The sequence below is a fragment of the Monodon monoceros genome, unplaced genomic scaffold (assembly GCF_005190385.1).
Source record: "Monodon monoceros isolate NGI ecotype Baffin Bay Population unplaced genomic scaffold, NGI_Narwhal_1 Super_Scaffold_5, whole genome shotgun sequence".
Lineage (NCBI taxonomy): Eukaryota > Metazoa > Chordata > Mammalia > Artiodactyla > Monodontidae > Monodon > Monodon monoceros.
The window spans coordinates 105,415,910-105,437,564 of record NW_021703782.1 but is presented as its reverse complement, the minus strand read 5'-3'; the positions used below and the strand labels follow the sequence as shown (position 1 = coordinate 105,437,564).

Sequence of the window (21,655 nt, the reverse complement as noted above, 5' to 3'; positions counted from 1 at the left end):
AGTCAGAGGGACACAGATGCAGGCTGGGAGGCAGTGATGAGGTGGTGGCCATAGTCTGGGCAAATGATGTCAGTGGGTGGTGAGCCAACATGGTCACCTTATGTCTTAGGAATCCTGGAGTGTTGTAGGGGGGCAGGGAGAGGTGCTGGGTGCTGATGGTGACTCCAGGCCCTCAGCTTCCCGGGCCTGGGCCTCTGCCTGAGCACCCCCGCTGGCTCTGGCCACCTCAGCCCACCTGCTCCCTGGGGCAGGCGCCCCCTCCCCAAGGTTCTGCTCCTGCCCAGAGCGTGAGGGGAAGTGGACAGGAAGCAGGAGGAAGTGCTAGGCGATCCCAGTGTCCTGGCCAATCTGTTCCCAGCAGTGGGAGGATTTCCGGGCCTAAATGGCCGGAAACACTGGGATGGGACACCTCACCCAGGAAGAGCAGGGTGGTGAGAGGGGGAGGGGTCTGTACTCCACTCCACTCCCAACTTGGCTGGACAGAGAGAACCCAAACACCTTTGGGAGCCTGCTGGGGCCAGGCTGCAGCTTGAGGGACTATGGTTAGAGGTCAGCAAGGACTTTGCAGGAAGGAAGGCTAGCACCAGGGACTCTGGAATGTCAGAACAGGGAGGACTGTCAGACAGCATCTCAATGAGGAGCCCCTGGCCTCAGGAGCTGGGGGAAACCCTGCATGGAATTCTGCCCTGGAAACATATACTTCACCCACAGTTTTTGTTTTGTCTTGTTTTTAGCTCAGCTGTTTTTGTTTTAAATTTATTTTATTAGATTTATCACATTTAAATTTAAATTTGGTGCTTCTGTATTTGAGGAAGCAGTTCCCTGATGTTTGACTTTCCTCCCTATTTTGCAGATGACAATACTGAGGCCTGTGCCAGCCAGAGAACCAGGGCCCAGCCTGACAGAATTAATAATAACAATAGTGATGAATACTGGTTGAGGGAATTAATAATAACAACAGTGATGAATACTGGTTGAGGGTTTACTGTTCATACATTCCTTAAGCAATAAAGAGTTCTTGAGCTCCTACCATGTGCCAGGCACCGTGGTGGGGGCTCACCTGTGAGCTATATAAAGTTAGTGCCCCAGGGGAGGCGTCAGGTAACTGAGTCAACAAATAAATGTAAAGTGATTGTTTCAGGCAGAGATTGAGGAAAAGAAAGCAGGGTTGAGGACAGAGAGTGAGGGACAAGGGACTATTCTTGGCAGGGTGGTCAGGAAAGGCTTCTCTGGGTTGGGGACATTAAGCAGAGCACTAAATAAAGTAGGGGGAGGGGCAAGCTGTGTGATGATGTGGGGTGGGGCGGAGAGCATTCCAGGCAAGGGAACAGCAAGTGCAAAGGCCCTGTGGCAAGAACGGGCTTGGCAAGGAGGCCAATGTGGCCGGGGCAGAATGAGGGATAGAATGAGGGAGGGAGGCATATTTTGGGGGTGGGAATTGATGAGGTGGGCAGTCAGATACCACCAGGGCCACACAGGGCATTGTAGGTTGGGGAACACATGAGCCTGTTTACACTTGTTTTTCTGGCATGAAAATGGCACCCTCTTTACTCTCACAAGGAAAGAAAAGTCTTGGTTTAGTTGATAAATTACATGGCCAGCCATTTGCAGACCATGGAGTGGGATTTAGATTTTGTTCTTTGAGAGATGGGAGGCTTGGGGGTGGTTTGTGCACCGAGATCTGCTTAGCTTTTCACTTGAGTGCCGCCTGGGTGGCAGAGGGCTGTGAGGGCAGACACAGCGAGAAGGCTGCTGTGTGCTCCACAGAGGACACAGAGAGCGTCCCAGATGGGGCAGGGTTGACACATGGAGAGAAGTGGTCAGGATCTATTTTGGAAGTAGAGCCACAGGATTTCCTGATGGATTGGGCATGGAGTGTGAGTGAGAGAGGAGATGCAGAGGACTGCAGGGTTTTGGGCCAAACAAAGCAACAAGAAGGATGAAGCTGACATCAACTGAGATGGGGATCGGATGTGGGGAGCAGGGGCGTGGGGTGGGGGGGATCGGCAGTCCTGCTTTGGATACGAAAGTCAAAATGACTTCAAACATCTGAGAGGAGATGCTAAGGAGGCAGTTGGGTTTCTGAGTCTGGTGTTGAAGGGGAGGTCCAGGCTGCATTGGAGAAGCGAGGGCCTTTAAGGCCGAGTACTGGGGGAAGTGGCTCACGGAAGCCCTCACGAGGAAGGGTGATATCTATTTGGCACCTGGGAAAAACAGCCACCCCCAGCCTCTGGCCTCTCCAGGCCCCATCCTGACCACCTCTTAGGGGAGGGGATCAATTCCGCAGCCAAATGTCACCAGCAATGGCACCATGATGTGCCACTGGGTGGGTCACTCTGCACTAGGGAATGAGGGTAGGGCGGGAGGAAAGGAGGCTGAGGCCCAGCCTGGGGCCACCAACTGTGGAGTCAGGGAGGAGGTGGGGAGTGAACACCAGGGGAGTGCAGCGTCCTGAAGCTGGTCGAAGATAGCAATTCAGGGAGCAGGCCCCGTGTTAAGCATATAACATCCATCAGCTCCCAGAGTCCTCGAGAAAACCCGAGGAAGCAGAGGCTATCATTACCCTGATTTACAGACAGGAAACAGGCTCAGAGAGGTGAAGGTACTTGCCCAGGGTCGCACAGCTGGAGAGTGGAGGAGTAGCCCAGCCAGCAGATTCCAGCAAATGCTATCAGCTGCAGTGCCCCCTCCTGCCTGCAGGTGGGCAGAGGCTGGCAGCTGGGGAGCCAGGCAGGGCTGGGAACACTCACTTTTCTTCTCTCCTTCCAGGGCCACTGGAGAGCCGGAGGCTGGCGGGGACTATGTGAAGGTAAGAGGGGCCGGAAGGGGACACTGGAGGGCCCAGAGTCTCTTCCAGGAAGGGCAGAGTCCTTTTCTGGCCTGGTTAGGAGCCAGATCTCACCGACTGTTCCCAGGAGGAGAAGGTCTAGGAGTCAGGGCAGCGTGTGGGGTCTGCTTTCAATCCCAGCATCTTCTTCCCATGCCTTCCATCATTCTTTCCTGGCCCTAAACTCAGGACTTCCCAATGTTTGTTACTACCGGACTCCATCCAGCTGCCAGCTGGACAGGGCCCCAAGGGTGGCTCCTTGCGAAGACCGGCTCTAATCCCACTTGGTCTCTGAGCGCGTGGTGCTGGTGCCGGGAGGTGGCAGCAGGAAAGGATGACTCAGTTCCTCATCACAGATAATGGGCACAGTCACATCGATCATGAGCTTAATTTGTCCTGGGCACTGGGAATGTTGAAAATGCAGTTTTGAAATAATAACGATAACAATAACATGACATAACATTTTGAGTGCCTATTGTGTGCAGAGCCCTGTGCTGGCTGCTAGCACTGGGAGTCACTTCTGAGCTCTTTACATAAATGAGGTCTTTGACTTCTTCCCTCATCACTGGGCAGTGAGGGCTTTCTTGTGCCCATTTACAGATGGGAAATTTGAGGCCCAGAGAAGTGCAGTGACTTGCCCACAACCACACAGCTACTGCAGGGCAGAGCTGGGATTGCTGTCCCAAGTTTATTTGATGCCAAGACCATGGACAGAGCCCTTGGCCTTCCACATGCCGGAGCACCCACCCTGAGCCCAGGTCCCCTTCCGAGTATGGAACACACAGCAGAGGGCAAGGAGCGCCAGGCCCTGTGTTCCAAGGGCTCCTGGCCCATGTGGGGACCAGGGCAGAACCACACAATGGTTTGGGCTTGTGTTTTGTAATTTAGCAGACCCAAATTTTAGTCCCAGATCTGCCACTTATTTGCCACATGACTTTGGGTGTGTCACCTCGCTGAGCCTCAGTGTTCACCTGTATGAAATGGGCTAACAATGGTGCTTCCAAACCAGGGTTGCTATGGGCTCAATGAGTCCATGCCCATGAAGGGGAGATCTGGGCCTGGAACAGAGCAGGCCGGGCTGGTTCCTGACCCCAGGGCATTCCATCACCTGTAAAGCTCCGTGTAAGTGACTAGTAATGAGCTCTGTGGGAAGTGCTCACACTGCTGTCCCCCACCATCCCCAGAAGGCTCAGATAAGAAGCCATTGGAGCTCCAGAGGTAGGGGACGACTTTCAGCTCAGGAGCTGGGGATGGGGAGATCAAGGAAGGCTTTCTGGAGGAGGAGGCATTGAAGCCAAGCCATTGCAGTTGACCAGGAATATTCACCAACATCCTCTCTCCAAACAGAAAGCTGGAAAGGAGATAAAGATAAGCAGAGATGGGTGGTAGAGTGATCCAGGCAGAGGTAAGAGTGTGGGCGTGGTCAGAAAGCAAGCTTGAGTGAACCCAGGAAATACAGCCCAGGGCTGTAGCAAGTTGAGCAGGAGCTGCTCCCAGGATTTGGGCCCTGGCTCCTCATCCTGAGCCCTGACACCACAGGGGGGACAGAGGCCTCAGGTAGAACCAGCACCAAAGCCAGTGGTGGACCACACAGGGGCATATTTCAGCACCCCATAAATCCCAGCTGCCTGGAAAGGTAATGAGATCCCCATCACTGATGGTAGTGAGGTCCCTGTGAGGATTAGCTTTGTATTTTTCCCTTAGTTTACTGGGCTGAAAAATGTAATTTAAAAATGCTATAAAAGAAATAATACCTGCTCACTGGAGCTGATTAAAGAATCCCTTGAAGTATGAACTCAAAGCAATGTTAGTTGTGGCTTCAAGCCTCAGAAGAGGGTGGAATCAATAGTCGGTTACCAAAAGTCCATTCCTGACCTTACGTACTCAGCTTCCAGAGCTCCAGGGTTTCTCAGATCGTGATGTGAGTACTTTGATTCTAAGGCAAGGATTCTAAAGTTCCAAGACCATAAAACTCCAAGCTCCATGCTCAGAGCTTCAGATGTATTTACAGAAAATAATCAAATATCTGAGACCCAGAGAGGTGGACTCACCTGCCTAAGGTCACACAGCCTGTCAAAAGGATTTGAACTCCAGGCCTGACTGATGCAGAGTCAGTGACGACTCCCTTTGTGGTGAAGAGCCTATGATTCTAGGACCAAAAGTCCAGATTCTAAGACACTAAGCTTGAAAACAATAACAAGCATTTATTGAGCACTTGTTTTATGTCTGGCAACTTACATGCATCAGCTCAGCCAATGCTAACAAGAGTTCTGTGAGGTCAGCACAGGTATGTTTTCCAGATGAGTAAATCTGGGCTCCAGGAGAAGGGACTTGGTTGGGTGGAGGTGGGGCACCGCTAGTTGAACCCAGGTTGATTCCCAAACCATTGAGCCTTACTGAGTCTCTGCCCTCCCCACCCCCCCAAGTCTGTCAGTGGAATATCCCGCAATTCCCAGCAGAGTCCCTGATTCCAAATCAGAGATGAGAAATCCTGGGCTCAGGGAGATTTCCTGAGGCCACAAAGGATTTGGTCAAACATATACAGGGATTTTTCCAGCTTTAGATATGATTTAGTTCAAAGTCTCTGCCCGCTCCGGGTCAGTGAGGAGTGAGACGAGTGGGGGCGGCAGGACACCCCCCTCCCTTGCCGGCCCAGGGGTCCCCAACCCATCCTTCTGCCCCCCGTGAAGCCCTCCTTGGCAGGTCCCCCGTTCAGCATCCCCGGAGTACAGGCTGCCGGGGCGCGCGGGGCTGGAGCTCTGGGGGCTAGGGGCGGGGAGCCGGGGGCGGGCGGAGGGAGGAACAATGGCCCCCTCCCCTCCCGGGGCCGGCAGGAGGGTGGGGTCTCCCCGCCCCGCCTCCCCGCTCCTCCCCCGACAAGGCGATGAGGTAATCGCGCCGCCGAGAGGCAAGCGCAGCCGGTGCCCAGCCCGGTCGGTCCCGCGCCCCTGCCCCGCCGGCAGCCGACCCCTGCACAGTCCCGGCCCTGGCCGCCCGGCCCCACCATGACCGAGCGGTGCAGCCTGTGGAGCGCCCTGTCGGCCGCCGCCTGCTGCTTCTACCGCGGCTCCTTCGTGCAGGTGCAGGTGAGGGGGCGGCTCGGCCCCCGCCAGGCGCTCCGGGCTGGGACCCCTGGCCGCTCGCCCCCGGAGCCGGGGAGCCGCAGCCCGTGACGCCGCGCAGGGTCCGGCCAGGCAGGGGCTGCGGGCTGCAGGCTGAGGGCTGCGGGAGGGGGCGGGGTCGCCCCAACCTCACCTCTGGGCGCCCAGACGCTCCGCAGGGTGAGGGTCCAGCTGCCACTCCCGAGACTCGGGGCTGCGGAGGCTACCGTTCCGGTCCTGCCTCCTCTGCAGGATGGAGCTGAGCTGGGGCGTTGGGTACCTGGAGATGAGGTCTCCGGCGTCCTGCCGGTCCTCCAGCGAGCACTCCGGCCCCTGCGGCTGACCCGGGCAGCCTGACTCCCCATTGTACCGGGGGCGCTGGGCCGGGGTCCAAAGGCTGAGTGAGGGGTGGGAAGCTGAGGGGATGCTGCGGGTGCCGAGGCTGGGGCCAGAGCGCCTGCAACCTTCCTGCCCTCTAGGTGGGCTCGGGCGTGCTCCGGGCGCGGGTCTCCTAGCCCAGCTGGCCGGTCAGTGCGGGACGGCGCCGCGGCGGTGAAAGGGTTAAACGGAAGGGGGTGGAGGGGAGGACCCGGACCCCGCCTCTCTGCGGAGCATCATCTGGGGATGGCTTTGCTTAGGGTTGCGAGACTTAAGGGAGCTAGAGGGGACTTGCTGGGCACCGGCTGGTGAGAAGGGGTTAAGACCCTGACTCGGGGTCTCCGCGCTTTTGCTTCCCGAGCCCCCTGGGGGACGCGGGGCGCATCACCTCTGCGCTCCCCCAGGCTCACACACGCTCCGAGCCCGCCTGAATGACTGCCCCGCCGGCGGCTGAGCGCAGCATCCCCGCACCCGCCAATCAGGCGCTCGCAGGCCGGGAGGCGGTGAGATCATCTCTGGCCAATAGCAGTGCAGCGGGAGCAGGGATGCTGCATTCGTGCCCCAGCACCCACCCTCCTTGGGAGCTAGGGACCCCCGGGTCGAAGGTGAGGAATCACAGAGACCCTAGGGTTCCCTAACCTCAGGTGTGTGGGAGGACCAAGTTTGGTCCTCCAGGTTCTCCCTGACCATTGATTATGGTTGGAAAAGTGGAGCCCGGTCTCCCACCCACCATTTACAGATGAAGCTACCCAGGCCCAGAAAGGGAAACTGATTGGCTCAAGGTCATACAGTGGCAGGCAGAGTCTCAAGGCCAGGTTCTTTACCACACAGCCCCTCCCCTTCTTTGCCCCCTGTCCCCCTTGCTCCAGCTGTGGAACTGGGGCAACTTCTCAATTGCATGCTCTTTGTCAAGGAGGAGTCTCCCCTGTGACTTCCACTCTTCCCTCTCCAGGGTGTGGTGTGGTATAGGGGAGGGGCCAGGACCCTGAAGAATAGGGAACCCCATGGTGGAGTGTAGGTATCAGAGTTAGCTAATCTCAGTTCACCCCGGACCTCCCTGCCTTTCTGGGGTATTGGTTTCTACCCTGGGCGGGGGATGTACAGAATCCCCATCCTCAGGCCCTGCCTTTTCTGGAGCACCCATCTCCATCACCCACTCCCACCATCGGTCGCCAGAGCCCTACAGGTACCTCAAAGCCCAAATTTGTATGGGCCCATCCCCAAGCTGCTCCTGCCCCAGCCTTGCCCACCTTGGAGAGTGTCTCATTGTCCTCCCAGGCTCTCTACCTGGAATCCTCTCTGACCCCTCCGCCCTCTTCCCCACACGGGATCGATGGTTGTGTAAACACCCTTCCCCCAATTCCCATCCCCACACCCCACCCTCCCCTGCCATTGCCTGGAAAACACTAGGCCATCTCCACGCAGTGGATGGAACCTGCCCCAACACTTTAGAAACCTTCTGCAGCTCTGCTGTGGCCACTGGGTAAACCCCAGCTCCCCAAGGCAGCCTCACAGCCCTGCCGCGCCTGCCCCTGCCACCCCCAGCCCTTTCGAAGCTTCTCCTCCCGCCCCCAGGGCCTTGGCTCTGCCTACAGGGCCCTGACTCTGCCACTGTCTTCCCAGAGCTCTTTCCTGCCCACCTGCCTGTCCCCACCCTGATGCTTTTGCTTGGCTCCATCAGGCCTCAGTGGAGATGTCACCTCTTCAGGGACTCCCTGACCAGATGAGGAGGGACATGCTCATCTGCTCCTGGAGCTCCCTGTGCGTCTCTGAACATCCAGAGATCCTGGGGTTGCTTGTCAGTATCTGTGTGGCTCCCCCAGGACAGAGGCCGCCTGTCCTGATGACCTTGGGCTCAGCCCCTGGCACAGGACCTGTCCCAGAGTAGAGGTTCAGTGTTGAAATAATGGAGTCAGAGACTCTAGATATCTCTGAAGCTGGGAACCAGGATGTCTTGGCAGCAGTGTAGACTGAGGTAAATCAAGGCAGTGGGAGCAGAGGGGTGGAGAATGGAGCAGCAGGGTTAGGCTCTGAGAACTGTGAAAGGTCAGAGGAGGCAGGGACTGGACTAGAGGACGCTGGACCCTGGTGGGGAGCAGGTCCTGGGGAGAGACTGCCCTTTAGTGCCCCCCTTCATCTGTCCTGCTGCTTGGCCAGGTCTGGGCCATATCTATCTGTCCTGGACCAGCCATCATTGCGGTCTGGAATTGGGGGAAGGGAGAGGAAGCAATGTTACATGTTCTGGCAGTGACAAGGACATCTGTGGGCTAGTTGCAGTGCTCTGGAGTATTGTCTCCTTTCATCCTTGCAATCCTGTGAAGCAGGTTCTGCAATTGTTCCCATTTTACAGAGGAAGAAACTGAGGCCTGGGGAACTCACAAGACAGCCAGAATTGGGCTGGGCTTCATGGTGGGGGCACACCTGGCAGCAGGGGCTCCCCTACCCCTGTTCTTAGGCCTCCGACCCCAGGCCACAGTAACCAGGAAACCAGGAATCTCCCCCTTGGGCAGGTGGAAGGGGGGGTCCTGAGCATTATCTCCAGTGAGTGACCTCGGGCTTCCCTGCTGGGCTGCAGTTTCCCCATCTAGCAAGGATTGCTTGAGACAGCAAGGAAGAAAGGGCTTTGGGAACTGTAGAGGACATCACAGGTGTCTTTAGGCAGGGGGGTGCTCTACTACCGTGTTTGTAGCTGCCTCCCCGATGCCTGTATAAGTCACTGTCCCAGAATGTATCCTCGTGCATTCAGCCCTGTTTTTGTCCATGCTTTTGCCTGGGTACCTGCTGTGTTATATACGTTTAGAAATCCTCCCTCCCTCCACTTCAAGATCAGTTTGGTGTCTTTGGTGCAGAATGAGTGTTTGTGATTGCCATCTCCTCCAGCAAGTCTTCCTGGACCACTCCACCTGGCCCAGACTTCATCTCCTCCCTTTGAAAAGCTACTCGGCTCTTTGCCGCTGTCCAGTGTTGTGGTGCTGACCTCAAATGCTCATGTCACTTTTTAAAAATATTTATTTATTTATTTGGCTGCGTCAGGTCTTAGTTGCAGCGCACAGGATTCTCTCTAGTTGTGGCATGCGGGCTCAGTAGTTGCAGTGCACGGGCTCTCTTGTTGTGGCACGCAAGCTCTAAAGCACGCTCTTAGTTGCCCTGTGGCCTAGCTGCCCTGCGGCATGTGGGATCTTAGTTCCCTGACCAGGGATCGAACCTGCGTCCTCTGCATTGGAAGGCGGATTCTTAACCACTGGACCACCAGGGAAGTCCCTCAAATGCTCATGTCGCTTTTGCCTCCCCTCTTAGACTAGGAGCTTCCTTGAGGACAGGTTCATTTATTGACTTATCTACCCTGGCACATAGTTCAGAGCCTAGAACACAGTAGGCACTTTTTGGTGGATTTAATTGAGATTCCGTTACTCCTGCTGGGATAGGGACTCCTGCGTGAGGATCTGTGCCTGAGTGTTCCCAGGGTCCCAGGATGGAATGAGTTCACCTGGGGTGGTGGAGGTTGGGAGGGAAGGAGGAAGGGGCTTCAGTTTGGATGCCAACTTTTGCTGTCTCCTGCCCAGTTCTCCAAGGAGAAGTACATCCTGGACTCATCGCCTGAGAAGTTGCACAAAGAGTTGGAGGAAGAGCTCAAACTCAGCAGCACAGATCTCCGCAGCCACGCCTGGTACCATGGCCGCATCCCCCGTGAGGTGAGCAGGCCCTGAGCTGGGACCTCAGCCCTAGACCCACCGCCTCGGCCAGCCCCAGCCCAGAGAAGCTCTGACTATTGTTTGGTGGGTTCAATCAGAGTAGCCTTGGATGAGGTCTAGTTCTGCCATTTACTGACTGTGTGACCTTGAACAAGTCACTTCACCTCTCTGAGCCCCAGTTTCCTTATCTATAAGATGGAGGATAATAATAGTGCCTACCTTAAAGGTTGGTTGTGAGAATTAAATGAACTAGTGCATGTGAAGTTCTTAACACGATGTCTGACATGCAGTGAGCTCAATGAACATTGTCCTTTATGGTGGCGGTGGTTATTATTACTACGATTATTTTTACTGTTATTGTTATAGGTCTATACATCAGCCTCTTGTGTGTTTGGTCAGTGCATATCAGTCCTTAGGCTACTCAATTTTGACAAAGTTGAATTTCTGGGCTGAGGCTAATAGTCATCTGTTCCCTTTTACATTCATGCTGTAAATCTTTGTCAAGTATCAGCTCTGTCAGGTCCTGTGCTGGGCACCAAGGATGCAGAGATAAAATAGGTGGTGGCTTCCCTTGAGGGCTGGTATCCCAGGGTAGGGGTTGACAGGCAGGCAGACCGTCAGAGCCCAGTGGGAGAAGTGCAAGAATGGAGCACCCAGCAGGGAGTGTGGGCTGCCCCGAGGAAGGGGTGCTGAGGAGAGAGGCCATTATGAGATGGATAGGAGTTCACCAGGTGGGCAGGATGGGAAGGATGTTCCAGGCCGAGAAAGTAGCTTGAGGTACAAAGGCCCAGAGATGTGCCAGAGCACTGGGTGTTAGGAGGAATGAGGATTGAGAATCCACTCTGCCCAACGTGAGACCTGAGAAGGAGTAGGTCTGAGACCTGAGTTTCAGATCATGGCGACCCCCATCCCAGGGTGTTATGTCCTCCCATGCCTGAGCCTCTGTTTCCCGGACCCAGGGCCTCTGGCTGAGTTGCACCCTCTAAATCTGGGTCAGAGGGTGCAACTCCCAAGCTTCAGATGTCTCTGTTCACTGTGTCCCCCAGATCCCGGGTCTGGCCCTCTCTGCCCCTGCCCTGCCCCAGCCTGACCCTTGCCTCTCGCAGGTCTCCGAGACCCTGGTGCAGCGCAATGGTGACTTCCTCATCCGGGACTCGCTCACCAGCCTGGGCGACTATGTGCTCACCTGCCGCTGGCGCAACCAGGCCTTGCACTTCAAGATCAACAAGGTTGTGGTGAAGGCGGGTGAGAGCTACACCCACATCCAGTACCTGTTCGAGCAGGAGAGCTTCGACCACGTGCCGGCCCTTGTGCGGTATCATGTGGGCAGCCGCAAGGCTGTGTCAGAGCAGAGTGGCGCCATCATCTACTGCCCCGTCAACCGCACCTTCCCGCTGCGCTACCTGGAGGCCTGCTACGGCCTGGGCCAGGGCGGTGGCAAGGCTGCCAGCCCCGCCAGCCCCTCAGGCCCCAAGGGCAGCCACGTGAAGCGGCGCAGCGTCACCATGACTGACGGGCTCACCGCCGACAAGGTCACCCGCAGTGATGGCTGCCCCACCAGGTGAGTGAGAACCTATGCTAGGCCTCAGGCTCCCCATCTGTCAAATGGGGGTGTTGGTAATGAGAGTGCTGGTGAGAAAGGGGAGGCCCAGTCACACGGGTCTGAGGTGCTATGACTGCCCTGGAGCCTTGGTGTGTGGGGAAGGACAGGAGGAAGCTCAGGCTGTGCTGAGTAGAAGTCTGGAGCGTAGGTTGCCATCCCAGCTCTGCAGCAATTAGCTGTGCACCCTTGGCCCTGGCATTCCTCCTCTCTTGCCTCCGTGTTCCTACCTATAAAAGGCCCTCACTCAGAAAGCCCTCTCTGGCCTAGGGGGGAGCCCTGGGTGCTGTCCTGTCCCAGGCAGGGGCCTGGTCCTTGTTGCCAGCCCACCCCACCCCACCAAACTAGGCCAAGGTGGGCATCAGGGCAGAGGGCTTTGCAGGATGCAAGCCATTGCACAGGGAATGGAATGTTCTCAGCGACATTTTTGATGACACCCAGTTGTCTGGGGCTAGGTGACACCAGGCACTGATCCCAGGAAAAGCCACAGCAGCCAATCATTCCTGAGGCCCTACTGTGTACCTGGCCCTCTCCTGGTGCTCTTGCGCCCAACTTCAGTGACTCCCACGTCCCCCTGGGAGGCGGCTTCTGTCCATGCCCCCACTTTGTAGATGAGGAAATAGGCTTGGAAAGGGGCAGCCGCTTGCTAGAGAGTGGTAGGACCCAGATTCTAACCCAGGCCCTCAACTCCGAAGTCTGTGCCCCTAATTTCTATGGCCTCCCTGGCTGTTTGCAGCAAGACCTGCCATCCTGTGCCACCAGCAGTTGGATAGGTCCCATCTCCCTGGGCCTGGGCTGGGTGCTGTCAGCCAAGGAATCACTGGTTGGATACCCTGTGGGGAGTAGCCACTTGGCCTGTGGTTTGGAACCAGTGATCAAAACGGTGCCAGGATCCACAGGCCATGTGTGCCCAAGGCATCCTGGGTATAGTATGGGAGCAGTGAGGAGGGGCCAGGCTGGTGGGCCTGGCTCCCTTGGCCTGCCCACCTTTCCTGCTAGCCCCTCTCCCCAGACTGTTCTGCAAGTTGGGGGCAAGGTTCCCAGGGAAGAGAACAGTTGTGCAGGTTGTGGACTGCACAAGCCTTTCCTCCTCTGGGCTTTAGTTTTTGTACCTGTCAATTGGGAGGTTGGACTTGATAATCTCCAAGCCTTTTCTGCCTTTGAAGTTCAGCAGCTCTTGGATGGAGGCAGAGGTGGGGGTCCTAATACTAGCTGAGGACCCTGACCTCTGGGATCTCTGCTCATGAAGGTGTCTGCTTCACAGCACATCACTGCCCCACCCCCGGGAATCCATCCGTAACTGTGCACTCAGCATGGACCAGATCCCAGACCTGCACTCTCCCGTGTCCCCCATCTCTGAGAGCCCCAGCTCCCCCGCCTATAGTACCGGTACGTCCAGCGGAGGGGGTCGGGGCAGGTGGGGGGATCTGGTGGGAGTAGCCTTGTGTGCGCACGTGTGCACTATCTTTGACGACTTCTGGTATAGTGTGTGATCATGTGTGTTTCTACCTCTTTCCTGAGAGCAATGCCCTGCAAGAGTTGACACTAAAAACTTGCCAGCAGAACTATCGATGTTGACGTGCAAAACATATCCATGGCTTGTTCATTCTGCAACGACTCATTGAGTCCCTGTTGGGTACCAGGCACTGTGCATGTGGTTTCCAGTGCATTCTCCTGAATGTTACTGAATCTGGCTCCAGTGCTGTGAAGTGCGTGTGGTCAGCAACACTCAGCCCCCATTGGTCAAGTGCCTCCGTGTGTGGTGCTCTGCCAGGCCCTGCATCGGCTGGGACTTAATGCGTCCCGGATTCCAGATGGTGGGCTCAAACCGGACTCGTCATGCTTGCTTTAGTCTTTTAAATAGACTTTTTCAGAAAAGTTCTAGATTCACAGCAAAATTGAGCAGGAAGCACAGAGCGCTGTGCTTTTTTAAATACAAAGAAAATTTCTACTGTTGAAACATGCCACTAGTTCATTTCTGGAAGAAAACAAGTGTTTTCAACAGGCCATACTGCATATTGCCCACCTGGCAGGAAAAGCTCGCAGACAGAGGTGCATCCCGGGAGGAACCTTTGCTGGGAGACACTGTTGCCATGTTGCTGTCTATATGGGTTGTCACAAATTCTTCTCTAAACACGGGCCTGCCAGCTTGTCATAACTGCCAACTTGCCTTCAAAACAACACCCTTGGGTGTAAATGTTAAAATGCCTTGCCACAAATTATTTATCGGACAATTTCTAAGCAACGTGGCTCAGGGAAGTACCCAGGAGTGAGGATTTAACACCTGGTTTTAAATCCCAGCTCTATGCTTTGCTGGCTGGGTGACCTCAGGCAGGTCAGCTGGCCTCTCTGAGCCTCAGTTTTCTCATCTGGAGAATGGGGATCATAAAAGTACTGACGCACAGGATGTTGAGAGGGTTAAACGGACTAATGTGCAGAGAAGGATCTCGTAGCCAGTAAGAGCTCAATAAACATCACCTCTAATTTTGGATGATGGTTACTGTTTTGACTGGTATATCTCCAGCATGTCACCAGTTCCCAGGACACATGTACTCAATAAATCATTATTACTAATTCATTGAGAAATAATTCCATACGATGAACTCCAGCAAGTGCTTAGCTTTTCTGAATCACGGAAAGCTCCTTCAAGTAGCTCCGTCATTCCCCAAGGCTACAGCAGCCTTAGGGTAGGAAAGTGAGACTCCTGGGGTCCAGGTAATTTCAGAGTACCACTGAGAGCTGGTCAGTGGGCCAGAGTCTGCTGGGCTGGGCCTGGGTCCAGGGAGGTGGGGCTGTCACCCATGTAGGGTGGATGGAGCCTGTCCTTTGGGAAGGGGGTGGGGGAACCTCACTGCGTGGGGAGTCATGGAAACTAGTCCTCTCTCTTTATCTCCCTGCAGTGACCCGTGTCCACACCGCCCCTGCCGCCCCCTCAGCCACAGCGCTGCCTGCCTCCCCTGTCACCCGCCGCTCCAGTGAACCCCAGCTGTGTCCTGGAAGTGCCGGGGAGTCGGACAAGGGCCCTTACTCCAGCCCCCCCCACACCCGCTGCGAGGCCTCCCCATCACCGTCGCTCAGCAGCTACAGCGACCCGGACTCTGGCCATTACTGCCAGCTGCAGCCTCCTGTCCATGGCAGCCGAGAGTGGGCAGCAGCCGAGGCCTCCAGCCGCCAGGCCAGGAGCTATGGGGAGAGGCTTAAGGAAATGTCAGAAAATGGGGCCCCCGAAGGGGACTGGGGTAGGACCTTCACAGTCCCCATCGTGGAAGCCACCTCTTCCTTCAACCCGGCTACCTTCCAGTCACTACTGATCCCCAAAGATAACCGGCCACTGGAGATGGGCCTCCTGCGTAAAGTCAAGGAGCTGCTCGCAGAGGTCGATGCCCGGACACTGGCCCAGCATGTCACCAAGGTTGACTGCCTGGTAGGTGCTGGGTGCACACTGGGGCAGGAGGAGCACCTCCATCCTCTGGCTTTGGGACAGGGGTCAGGGTGGTGAGGAGCTGGCCCCAAATTCCCAAGTATAGCGAATGGGCCTGGATTCTGACTTCATGGCCGTCCTTCACTTGCTGTGTGACTCTGACTAATCACTCTACCTGGGCCCCAATTTTCTCCTTTAAAAAAAGCAAAAACTGAGATATTCCTGCTTCCTCCAGATGTCAGTTTGGCACTGGAACCGAGGAGTCCTGAAAGCCAGTGGCGTCTGGCTGCCTGGGACACTTTCTGAGCCTGGTGAAAGTCAGTCTGGCTGGTCCAGGGAATATAACAGGCCCGACTTCCCGTGTCCACCCCCCCTAGTGGACAAAACTCATTGCCTAGGTCCATAAATTGTGAATGCCTGGGCCTTTGCTTTGAATGGATCTTGACCATCTAAGGACCCTGACTTGCTCTCAGTCTCAGTTCCTCTCTCTGAACTTTGTGGCGGGAGGGCACTGACTGCTTGGTTGCACTGGTCTCTGAGCTCAAGAAGCAAGAAAAGAAACAGTGCTGAGAGGTAGCTCTGTGAAGAGTGCTAGGCGTGAAGGGAGCAGCCCTGGGGTCTAGGCCCACCGTGTGACCTTGGACAAGCCCTTTCCCCACCGGACCTCAGGTTTGCCTTCTGGAATAAGGGTGTCCTGGGTACCTCTGGCCCATGTCAGACACCTCTGGGCATTTTCCCATTTATCCCGCCTTTCACAGATGGGGAGAATGAGGCTCATTTTGCTCCATGTCAGAGGGTTAGCAGTAGAGCTGGAATTCAAACCCAGCCTCCCAGCCAGGCTGCCCTCCAAGATAAAGCTCCCTGACTCCCAGATGGCTTGAGCTAGCCGTGACAGAAAATTAATCAGCCCTCTGGGCGTCCTTGTAGGTTGCTAGGATACTGGGCGTTACCAAGGAGATGCAGACCCTAATGGGAGTCCGCTGGGGCATGGAGCTGCTCACTCTCCCCCATGGCCGGCAGCTACGACTAGACCTGCTGGAAAGGTAAGGCGACTCACGGGGAACCCTGGGCTACCGCGCGGCCCTTCGCTGTGGCTGGCTGGCCAATCACAGTCTCTCACCCCGGCTCCCAGGGGTTCTGGCCACGCCCCCTATCCCATTGACCAATCGCTCCTTCTCCATATCCAGCTCCAAGTAATCTTGGTTTCCCAAAGACCGAGTCCTTTATCTCCGAATTCACATTTTGCATCCTCTTGACCGATCACAATCTGTGAGCCTTGGCCCTCTCATCAGCTCTGGCTTCTCTTCTTTCTTAGAACAGCTCTACCAGATGATTTCGATGATTTCTGCTGATCGGTCACAAGCCTCTCAGCCTGGCGCTCTAGGGCTTCTGGCCCCGCCCCCTGACTTATACTGACCAATCAGAAGCCCTTAACTTTGCTTTTCTTCACTCTGGCCGCGCCCCCTAATCTCATTGACCCTTTACAATCTCTCGCTTTTGGCTCTGCCCTCCGCCCCTCAGCTCTCAACCACAAGGACCCCCAACCCTAGGTCCCTGGCCCCGCCCCTCTGACCTGGCTGCTCCGACAGGTTCCACACCATGTCCATCATGCTGGCCGTGGACATCCTGGGCTGCACGGGCTCCGCTGAGGAGCGGGCAGCTCTTCTGCACAAGACCATCCAGCTGGCGGCCGAGCTTCGGGGGACCATGGGAAACATGTTCAGCTTCGCTGCAGTCATGGGCGCCCTGGATATGGCCCAGGTACTGAGGGGCCCACATAGAGCTGGGCATAAGCTAGTCTCTGTCCGGAGGAGCCCTAGGATGTGTTCCTTTGGGATAGCTGTATATTGAATCAGGAAGAACTTTGTGACCTTCTAGGCAGCATTGGTGACAGGGTAACTGGGAGCACTGAGTCCTTTAAGTGCTGACCTGCTCCCAGACAAAGTCTTCCCTCTTCCCTGCTCTCAGTTTCCCTACCTGTAAAATGAATGAGGAGCATTATATGAGTTTAAAGAATAAATATAAAACGGCACTCATTTAGCAAGCACTGACTATATGCTAGGCGCTACATCGAGTACTTTAGAAGCACCAGTTCCTCAAAAAAAATCTCATGAAGGGAGTGCCTTTACTGTTCTCATTTCACTTATGGAGAAACTGAGGCAGAGCAGTACTTGCCTAAAGTCACATTCAAAGGCCGAAAAAGTTGGGATTCAAACTAGGTCTGTCTAATTTCACAGCCCGGACCTCATGCACACTACACTTCCTCTCCTTTGCCTCGTCAACAGTGACAGCAGGATCCCAGAGCAGTGGCTCAACTCCCAGCTCTGCCACTTACTTTTGGAATGACCTTGGGCAAGTCATTCCCCTCTCTGAGCCTTAGTTCCCTCATCTGTAAAATGGGTTGTTGGGAGAGCTTCATGGGAAACGTGTGAAAAGCAGTCAGCACTGTCCCAGATTCATGAATGGTGACTATACTAATAATTATTATCCCACATCTGGGTGTCCGCTGGGCAGAGTGGCCTGTGGCCCCAGCAGGCCCCTTCCCTGGCCGGTCGCTCACAGTCTGGTCTCCCCAGATTGCCCGGCTGGAGCAGACATGGGTGACTCTGCGGCAGCGACACACAGAGGGAGCCATCCTCTACGAGAAGAAGCTCAAGCCATTTCTCAAGAGCCTCAATGAAGGCAAAGGTACCTCTCCCACCTTGCTACGTGACCTTGGACAGGTTCCAGCCCTCTCTGGGCCAGCAAAGACTCTCCCCATGGGGAGGATGATGAGGGCTTGACTGAGCTTTGTGCAGGCTGTTCCCGCACTCACTTTCTGCATCTGGCAACCGTGTATGCCACGTCCAGGTCCAGCCTCAGCCCCTGAGCTCGGCCAAGGCTGCAGTGGGTTCAGCTGGAGGAATCCGAAGGGTTTGTCTTAGGAGTCAGAATCCCTGGGTGCTCTCTCTGGGACCTCAGGCAGCCCCTTTCCCCTAAAACATCCTCCGTTTCTGGGACTGTGGTGGATGGCTGGGCCCTTGGAGACCTCTAAGCACCGTGTGTCCCTCCCTGCAGAAGGCCCGCCGCTGAGCAACACCACATTTCCTCACATGCTGCCACTCATCACTCTGCTGGAGTGTGACTCCGCCCCGGCCGAGGGCCCCGAGCCCTGGGGCAGCACAGAGCACGGCGTGGAGGTGGTGCTGGCCCACCTGGAGGCTGCCCGCACCGTGGCACACCACGGTGGCCTGTATCACACCAATGCCGAGGTCAAGCTGCAGGGTGAGTCATGGGTCGCGACTGCGGGCGATCCCGCCACTGATCCTGCCAGCCTGGGCCTCCCTCCACATGACTTGCTCTCCCCTCTCCTCCAAACACCCCTTCACATTTCTCCATCCCTCTTTCCTGCATGTTTCCCTGACTTCTTTTTCTCACCCCTTTTCTTCACTTATTCAGCAGTCTGACAAGCAGTTGTTAGTGGCAGGCACCCAGTTGGGTGCGGGGGACAAAGAGATGATTCAAAGAGCACCATAGCTGTGTATCTTAGCTTCTCTGAGCCTCTGCTTTCTCATCTGTGAAGTGGGTGGGCATCCTAACAGGCCTACTTTACAAGGTTGTTTACAAAGCACTCGGCCTGGGGCCCTGGGGCTGAGGCAGACCTGCCCTGCCTTCAAGGAGCTCACAGTCTAGTCAAAAAGTACAACTCCTGGGCTTCCCTGGTGGTACAGTAGTTAAGAATCCACCTGCCAATGCAGGGGACACGAGTTCGAGCCCTGGTCCAGGAAGATCCCACAGGCCACGGAGCAACTAAACCTGCGAGCTACAACTACTGAGCCTGCGCTCTAGAGCCCACGAGCCACAGCTACTGAAACCCGCACACCTAGAGCCCGTGCTCCACAACAAGAGAAGCCACCGCAATGAGAAGCCCGCACACCACAACGAAGAGTAGCCCCCGCTCACCGCAGCTAGAGAAAGCCCGCGCACAGCCACAAAGACCCAACACAGCCAAAAATAAATAAAATAAAATAAATTAATTTTAAAAAAAGTAGAACTCCTCCTTGTGGAAGGAGCAGAGAGATAGCGTCTTCAGATAATCCACCTTTTACTTTTCTAGGCAGTATTTAAGTCACAAAAGTTCTCTGTAGACCAATTGGAAATAACAGCTGAGCAAAACCAAGATAAAACAAATCACCAACAATTACCTGGAGGTAAATGCCGTGAGCATCTGGCATGTGTCTTTCCTGCCTTTCTTCTTCAGAAAGGACAAAAAAGAAACTACTTTTTTACATTTACTTACAAAATATATACACATTTCTTAGGAAAAATTTTGGAATTTACAGAAAAATACAAAAAATAAAAGAAAAATCCCCCCCCAAATTAATTTTTTTTTTTTTTTTTTTTTTTTTTGGTACATGGGCCTCTCACTGTTGTGGCCTCTCCCGTTGCGGAGCACAGGCTCCGGACACGCAGGCTCAGCAGCCATGGCTCACGGGCCCAGCCATTCCGCGGCATGTGGGATCTTCCCGGACCGGGGCACAAACCCGTGTCCCCTGCATCGGCAGGCGGACTCTCAACCACTGCGCCACCAGGGAAGCCCCCAAATTAATTTTAATATTTTATCTTCTAGTCATTTTTAAATTATATGTTGCAAATAGTAGGACAAAGACTGGGTGCTAAACTCTTGGTCATGTCCATCAGCAAACCTTGTGGGATCCCTGGTGGAGGTGGGGGGAGGTCCCTTGGAATGAGGCCCTGAGGCATGTGGTGGCTCCAAGCAGGAGTCCCAGCCTCCGCAGCTGGATGGTGGTTCCCTGACCCCTGTGCCCCACCCTGCAGGGTTCCAGGCCCGGCCAGAGCTCCTCGAGGTGTTCAGCACCGAGTTCCAGATGCGCCTCCTCTGGGGCAGCCAGGGCGCCAGCAGCAGCCAGGCCCGGCGCTATGAGAAGTTCGACAAGGTCCTCACTGCCCTGTCCCACAAACTGGAGCCTGCCGTCCGCTCTAGCGAGCTGTGACCCCCATGTACCCTTCCCCTCTGCAGCTGCGGGCAGCAACAGGGACAGAAGGGCACAGACCTTTCCCCAGAGCACCCCAGGGACACTGTGATCAGCCCGAGAACGTTCTGGGTTCAACTCCAGGATCTCCCTTGCACCTCCAGGGGCCTACGTGGACTCTGGGCTCCATCCCACCTGCTACTCACTTACCAAGTTTTCCTTCAGGAAGAACTGGAACCCCTGTTTCTCCCTCCATCTTCTGCTTCTCCCCTTCCTGCTGAGGTGCCCTGTATTTGAGCCACGGGAGGCTTCTCACACCTCCTCACTCTTCTCCAGGCACCTGCCCCCGCCCCCTCACTGACACCAATGCCTCCCTCTGGCTGTAAATACATCTGTCTGTTCTGTAAATAGATGTACAGAAGCCGTGTTCTTTCTTTCATATAATAAACTTTTATGACTCTTTCTTCTGTCTCTCAGGGGGCTTTGGGGTAGAAGGAAGTGTCTTTTCTCAGGTGAAAGGTGGAAAAATTCATTCAACAGATACTTATTCAGCACTTGAAACATTCCAGATTGTACCAGGATCCAGAGTTAAAGCCAATTCTTAAAACCCAGTCCCTGTCCTGGGGGAGCTCACAGACCAGAAGGGAGATCAACAGCTAATTCCAACCAGTAGGAGAAATACTGACCTGCCCTGCTCCTTCCCCATTCCCTGCCTCAGGAGCCACAGCAAATCATCCCGCAAATGTACAACCCAGGATCCTAGATGTTTGGGTGGAAGGGCTTTATGAAATCTAAGATTCCAGCTCCCCTCAGGAAAACAGAACTGGAGGGAGAAGGGACTTGCCCTGGGTCACAGCAGCAGAATGAGGAAGGCTGGAACCTGGGTGTCCTCGCCTGGAGTTCTTTCCTTTTCTCAACAGTGGGAACTACTAATTTCTTTTCAAGTTTTGAAACGTGGCCCCAGAAGTCTTCGTGTGTGTGTGTGTGTGTGTGTGTGTGTGTGTGTGTGTGTGTGTGTCAGGTGGGTGACACAGGAAATCTTTGAGGAGGGCCATGAAAGCAGTTGTCTTGTTTTCATGGGTAGGGGAGGTAGGCAATGTGGATCAGCATGATTCCAGGCCAGGCTGGAGGCCTGGGGACCCTGTTCACTGAATTTGAAACTACTGGGGTCCTTTACCTTATGAATCCTTTGACCAACAGAGGATGGATGACACAGTGCATTAGATCTTTGGCAGCAGCCAGACTTGGGCCCAGTTCACTAGCTGGGTGGTGTTGGATAAGGGGACCCTGTTGGGCCCTAAGTTCCTCCTCAATAAAATGCGGACAGTAACAGAACTGATCCCTTTGGGTTCCTGTTAAAGCACTTAATGCATAGTAGCTGCTAGGTAAGGGACTGCCATGTTTCATACATAATGGATTTTTTTTGGCCACGCCATTCGGCATGCGGGATCCTAGTTCTCTGACCAGGGATCTAACCCGCGCCCCCTGCAGTGGAAGCACGGAGTCTTAACCACTGGACCACCAGGGAAGTTCCATAATGTATTTTCAGTGATCATTTATTGATTACTTTGTGAGCCAAAACACTTCACGTGCCTGTACCTCACTGAAATATCACCATTCCTCTATATGACAGGTACTGTTATCATAAGATATATAAGGCACC

At 55.0% G+C, this 21,655-nt stretch overlaps 1 protein-coding gene across 7 annotated transcripts in view; it reads left to right on the top strand.

Moving 5' to 3' along the window:
* Nucleotides 1-20,510, top strand: part of SH2D3C (SH2 domain containing 3C) — a 31,798-nt gene extending 11,288 nt beyond the window's left edge. For 3 of the 7 annotated variants that reach the window (XM_029202968.1, XM_029202971.1, XM_029202972.1), the window contains 10 exons: nucleotides 2,770-2,809; nucleotides 9,870-9,998; nucleotides 11,105-11,559; nucleotides 12,848-12,987; nucleotides 14,499-15,022; nucleotides 15,947-16,062; nucleotides 16,609-16,780; nucleotides 17,596-17,707; nucleotides 18,077-18,283; nucleotides 19,838-20,455. In XM_029202968.1, the coding sequence (XP_029058801.1) occupies nucleotides 2,770-2,809; nucleotides 9,870-9,998; nucleotides 11,105-11,559; nucleotides 12,848-12,987; nucleotides 14,499-15,022; nucleotides 15,947-16,062; nucleotides 16,609-16,780; nucleotides 17,596-17,707; nucleotides 18,077-18,283; nucleotides 19,838-20,013 (2,071 nt within the window). In that variant the 3' untranslated portion in view covers nucleotides 20,014-20,455. Of the gene's footprint in view, nucleotides 1-2,769; nucleotides 2,810-5,680; nucleotides 5,914-9,869; nucleotides 9,999-11,104; nucleotides 11,560-12,847; nucleotides 12,988-14,498; nucleotides 15,023-15,946; nucleotides 16,063-16,608; nucleotides 16,781-17,595; nucleotides 17,708-18,076; nucleotides 18,284-19,837 lie in introns of those variants that run through there. The other 4 variants (XM_029202974.1, XM_029202970.1, XM_029202973.1 and 1 more) reach the window with 4 other exon arrangements.
* Nucleotides 20,511-21,655: the final 1,145 nt, after the last annotated feature.